At 57.0% G+C, this 5,555-nt stretch overlaps 1 protein-coding gene and 1 long non-coding RNA gene across 7 annotated transcripts in view; one reads left to right on the forward strand and one right to left on the reverse strand.

Moving 5' to 3' along the window:
• The window catches only part of LOC105523577 (chromosome unknown open reading frame, human C17orf49), a 3,078-nt gene extending 590 nt beyond the window's left edge, over positions 1–2,488 (forward strand). Inside the window, exons 2-6 of one of the 6 annotated variants that reach the window (XM_011958454.1) lie at positions 22–116; positions 740–841; positions 1,465–1,655; positions 1,874–1,978; positions 2,221–2,488. In XM_011958454.1, the coding sequence (XP_011813844.1) occupies positions 22–116; positions 740–841; positions 1,465–1,655; positions 1,874–1,978; positions 2,221–2,285 (558 nt within the window). In that variant the 3' untranslated portion in view covers positions 2,286–2,488. Of the gene's footprint in view, positions 1–21; positions 117–739; positions 842–1,464; positions 1,656–1,873 lie in introns of all 6 variants that reach the window. The other 5 variants (XM_011958456.1, XM_011958458.1, XM_011958453.1 and 2 more) reach the window with 5 other exon arrangements.
• LOC105523576 lies at positions 782–4,622 on the reverse strand. The gene is made up of 3 exons (XR_001003627.1): positions 4,341–4,622; positions 2,033–2,352; positions 782–980 (listed from the first exon to the last, which is right to left on the reverse strand). It is a non-coding gene; the product is annotated as an uncharacterized LOC105523576 (long non-coding RNA).
• Positions 4,623–5,555: the final 933 nt, after the last annotated feature.

The raw sequence follows: 5,555 nt of genomic DNA on the forward strand, positions 1-5,555 counted from the left end.
GTGACGCTGCCCCGCCCCCAGGTCGGAGAGATCTTCTCAGCGGCCGGCGCCGCCTTCACGAAGCTCGGGGAGCTGACGATGCAGCTGCATCCTGTGGCCGACTCTTCCCCTGCGGGGTACGTGAGCCCGGACTGGGACGTGGACGCTGAGAGCGGGCGTTTGGACTCGGTCACAGACACGGACCCTCTCTAGCACAGGGACAGACGTTAGTTTCCCTTTGTGCCTGGCACAGCACAGAGTAGGTGTTAATAAATGATCGTTGGATGAGGGAATGAATGACAGATAAAAATACAGACAGGCCCATAGCCCAGACTCCTATTTCACAGTTCTCCCTGCTGCGAACGGGTCAACCACAAACCACCGCCACTCCCAACCACCCCAGTTCATGGAATTCCCCCAGACGGCTGCAGGCTGTTGGTGGGTCTGTTTGAAAAGCCCTTCTTGGCGAGTTGGTTTCAGTGTGCTGTGTACAGCTGCCGTTTAACGTTCATGGTGGAAAGGGGTGTCTAAGGTGGAGGTGGTTGTGATTTCTTATGATTGGGGTCCTCCAGGTTCCCGCAGGGCCCTCAAGAGCTTCCCGCCCGCCCCCCGCCCCTGTGGAGGACCTCTTTATGCATCCGTGGAAGGGGTCCCAGAAATCGGAAGGAGGCGGCTGGTTGACTGTGGGATGCATAGCCTGTGGGCTGGCTCCACACCCCCCCTCCCATTTTTGCTATCCCCCCCTCTCCCCTTCTGACAGTGCGAAGTGGACGGAGACGGAAATAGAGATGCTGAGGGCTGCTGTGAAGCGATTTGGGGACGATCTTAATCACATCAGCTGTGTCATCAAGGAACGGACAGTGTGAGGGAGGGTGGCTGCCAGAAAAGGGCGGGTGGGCAGCCTTCTTCCTCCTTACCCAAGGTTCCATCGTCCTCAGAACTCCTTTCCAGCTCAGCTGCTTCCCTACTTTGTCACTAGTTTTTTAGAATGCCCTTGAGAACTGAAAGAACAGAATTGTCACAGTTGGTCAGAAGTTCCTAAAATGCTGTGGTAGTCCTTCCAAGAATGTGAATTTAGGTTGCCTGAGATGCTCAGTTATTGTATTTGATGATGGAAGTCCCCCTGGTTATTTATATAAATTTTTGGGGACCCCACTGCAGTGTTTCCGGGGATACGGTGATCCTGAACTAGTTGATCAGTAAAATCTCAGTCCACCTGTAAATCACCAAGCCTTACCTGATGTCTCTCCCGGAAAAGAATTAGGGGATGGGCCTTTCCCACTACTCAGCTCAGGGACTCCACTCGCCACGTTCCACCCACCCTGAGTGAGTGTAAAACTCTGGGAAAGTGAGAACCCTCCCAATGGGTTGGGGCCCCGACCTGGATTCTTTTCAAGGGACTCCCAGAACCCCTTCACCGCCCCTCCCTTCTTCTGTTCGTCTCTCTGACGACTCCTTTCCTAACCTCTTCTCTCCTTTCTTCAGGGCTCAGATAAAGGCCACTGTGAAACGCAAGGTATATGAAGATTCTGGCATTCCCCTTCCAGCTGAGTCACCCAAGAAAGGGCCCAAGAAGGTGGCATCGGGTGTCTTATCACCTCCTCCAGCTGCCCCTCCTCCCAGCAGCTCCAGTGTCCCCGAGGCCGGGGGTCCCCCCATAAAGAAACAGAAGGCTGGTGAGGGCTGTGGAGTTGCTACCTAGGGGTTAAAAGTCCATCTGCGGTTCAGTGAGAGAATTGGGCCTGGGTCAAAGAAGGGTCAGTCTCTCTTCCTGTCCCTGTGGAGGTTCCCAGAGAGGGGCAGAGGGGAGGGGAGGCACGAAGCTTTGGGAAGCTCGGGGCTGGGGGAGAGGCTGTCAGGGGAACCTAGAACCTAGCTTATGCCCCCTTCCCAGATGTGACACTCAGTGCTCTGAACGACTCCGACGCCAACAGTGACCTGGTGGATATTGAAGGGCTAGGAGAAACTCCTCCAGCTAAGAAACTCAACTTCGACCAGGGTAGGAGTCCTCCTCCTCCCACACAGCTGACAGGGTGGGGGAGAAAGGGCTCACCTGGATGGCAGGGCACGGTCTCCGCAGGGGCCCCTCCCTTGTACAGGGGTTTCGGAGGAGAAGGTGCTCTCATACACAGCACAGGGCATTGGGTCAGTATGTAGCAGCGTGTTTCAGGGAGTTGGGAGTGGCCTCGGAAGCACACTGGGGGCTCGCTCCATCTCGGCCCATTTTACTTCCTGTTCCAGACAGCCTGACCCTGGATTCTGGCCTTCTCATGACCTCTGCTGATCCTCCTCTCCTCTCCTGCTGAGCCTTCCACCTCTGACCTCTCACTGTTCACGCTGGACCTGTGGATCTCCTGGGACTCCGAGCAAGGCCTGCACGAGAGAGGGCTGAAAGGCTGCTGGGGCTGCCACCTCGCTGTTCCCGCATAAACATCTGCCCCCAACCCCTTTGACCTTCATCTGATGGACATTTTTATACAGAAAACAATAAAGATTTCCCTCTCAGCTTCGTGCTGTCTGCTTCACATTATTAGCAGGAGAGGGCTCTTCCCTCTTCTCTCCTCGGCCCGTGGGGGCTCAGCCCCTCCTCGGTAGTTTTCACCACCCTGCCTGGAGCAGCACAGCCAATATTGGCAGACTTGCTTCCCTGTGCCAATATTTCTGTGCTGCTAGAGCCAGGGAAGCTGGGTGTGGGCATCAAAGACTCCACTTTGTTCTCTCGAGGCAGAACGTGCTCCCAGGGTCTCTGGCCGTCAGTATTCTGGAAACTGCCCTGGAGATTTTAGAGGGGTGCTCACATACCCCACCCTCTCCTTCCCCACCTGGCAAGAAGTTTGTCACAAGGCCCCAGATGTTTTTTGTGTCACTTCTCCAGGATGGCCTCGCAGGGCCAAGCCTCGGCGGTGCCTCCCCCACCCTCGCTCTAACACCACAGTGTGGTTTGGACGTGGCCACAGTGCCGTACAAACCACAGTGTGCTGCTGGGGCGGGAGCAGGACCGGGGTGGGCTGAGAGGAAGAGAGCACACAGCAGTGCTGGGAAGACCCCAGCGCCACCTCCAGGAGCAGGGGGATAGAGAAGCCTTAAAAGGCAAACGTGGCCCCCAAAAACGTTTGGGAGGAACCAGGGACGGACTGAGCAGGCAACTGGAAGGTGATGGACCATGGGGATGAGCTCACAGTATAGGAAGACTGGACCATCTTCCCTCTAGGAACTCAGCTCAGGGGATGCCTAGGGTGGGGTCAGAGGCAGAAGAAATAGGGAATGACTGGGGGGACCAACACACTGCCTCCTGTCTCAGCAAGGGCAGGGACCCAAGGTTTCCTGTGTCCGTCCTTCCTCTCCCGGGGTCAGAACCCAAGAGAAAAGCAAGGAGAGACAGAGGGCCAAGGCCAGCAGGGTTGGGAGTTGGCAGTCCAGAGGTGGTGGGGCCGGAACATGGCTGGGAGAGGGGGGCCGGAAGTCGCCCTGGGCCCTGGGCCTGCCACAAGATGGAGGCCAAAGGCAGGAAATGGAGACCAGGGGGAAGGGGAGCAGCAGAGCCCAGGAAGAGGGCCATCTGGACCTGGGGGGCCAGGTATTCAACCCCCAGTGCTGTTCCCACTCCCCAGGGCCCCTCAGGACCCGAGCCGGCCCCCACAGCCACGTCCATCAGTCCATCCACCAGGCCAGGGCAGGCGGGCCCACCCCAGAGAGCCACGTTTAAGCTGAGACAAACATGGCTCTCCCCACCCCCAACTCCAGGCCTTCCCTCAGTCCTTTCCTCCTGTCCAAGACTTGATTTTTTAAAAACACCCCTCGGAAAGCAAAATCCAAGGACCCAAAATCCCTTCTGCAAATCAAAATATGACCCTCTAAAACCCAGAAGTTATCTTCTCATATCCCATCGCATCTTTTACCACCCCCTCTTCCGACACACCCCCCAAAACTCTTAGCAATCTGAAAGATCTAAGGTGGTGTATGTAAGCAGTCTTTTTAGGCCCCCGAAGATGCCAGAGCCCTCCCGGACGCCCCTATCTGTCCTCCATCAAATCTTGCCAAGGCCGCCTGCTCCTCCACCACCCTCCATAGCCCCCAAACTAACAGTTGCCCCCAGCTCCCACCTCGGCAGAGCCTTTGTGGGGGGTGAAAGAGAAATTAAACACTATCCTAACGGCTGGGGATGTTGGGGGGCTCTCTGGTCTCAGCCTTTGGTTTCCGTCTGGGGGGCTGCAGTTTAGGGGTGTAAGAGAAAGCCTCTCCAATCATCCCCCCAATTCCAGGACTGACAAAGCCAACCCCACCCCAGCACGCACCTCCAAACCTCCCCACCAACCGCCACGTCTCTCCTGAAAACAGAGGACACTTCCCTCCCCACTTACCTCAGCTACTCTCCCCTGAGATCCTGGTCCCCTATTTTGAAAAGAGCAAAATTTAGGGTGCATCCCTCACATTTGGGGTGCAGGAGAAAGGAACCGCCCCAGTCGCATCGCTGGCCTCCTTCCTCTCGGCTGGCTCAGGGACTGGGGAGTGCCCTGGGGAGGGGGCACCCCCACAAGAGAGCTCAGGAGGGGTTCCTCCACTCCCAGTCAGAATTGGGGACACCCCCCCAAAACCCGTCCCAGCCCATCCGTCTCCAACTCGGCGGGAGAGGCAGCTGCAATGCCCCAGTCAGATTCACCCAACACTACATTCCTCACCCCATCTAGAGGGGTCCCGGGGTCCCCAAAAAATCCCAAAAAAATCTAGGACGTTGGGAGGACGGTCCTGGACTAGCTCCCCAAATTTGGGGTCCTCAGATACCCCCGTTTTTTCAGGAAAATTCCGTCTTTTGCCTGCCTCCCGCCAGCCCTGCTCTGTCCCGATGCCAATTTTGGAAGTCACTCCCTCCTTCCTCCTCCCCGTCTCTCCAGGCCCCCCCCACCGCTCGGGGGCTAGGGTCCAGGACACCTGGCTTCCAGACCGGGGGGAAGCACTCCTCAAAGGGCTAGGGGCCAGGAGGTCAAGCTCATTGCCCCTGTCTTAAGGAAGCAGGAAAGCCCGTTCCTCCCTTCCCCTCCCCCCTGGCTGGTCTCCGTGGTGGTTTAGGAAAGCCTGGAGGATTGGAATCTGCCATTGCTGTTGCACAGGCAGTTTTTTTTTCTTGGGTTGGGGGGGTGGGCGGTGGGAGGGAGAGAGGGGAGGAGAGCCGAAGAGAGAAGGGACCCAGGCGCGAAGAGGTGGCCTGGCTTACCCTGTAGCCCCGGCTGCCGTGGGGAACCCCTCCCCCCCATCTCACCCACACTCTCAATCCTCTGTCTGCTTTCTGTTTGGGGCTCATCCTAGAAAATCAGGGTACAAGAATCACCTCCTTGCACCCCACCAGCACCCCTCCTTGCCACAGTTCCAACAGCACTGCCCTGGTCAGGGGTGTCCACTTCGTGAAGGGACACCCCGTTTTCCTCCAACTTCCCCCAAACTAAGGGGTGCTCCCTTAAGAAATTGGGATTCAGAGTCTGAAACCGCCTTTTCTCCCTCACTTCTCCCTCAATTGAGCCACATAATAATAAAAGGAGATACCACACCCTTTCCAAGTTTCTCCCTTCAAATCCTGGGCA

Source organism: Colobus angolensis, unplaced genomic scaffold (genome assembly GCF_000951035.1).
Source record: "Colobus angolensis palliatus isolate OR3802 unplaced genomic scaffold, Cang.pa_1.0 Scaffold47, whole genome shotgun sequence".
Lineage (NCBI taxonomy): Eukaryota > Metazoa > Chordata > Mammalia > Primates > Cercopithecidae > Colobus > Colobus angolensis.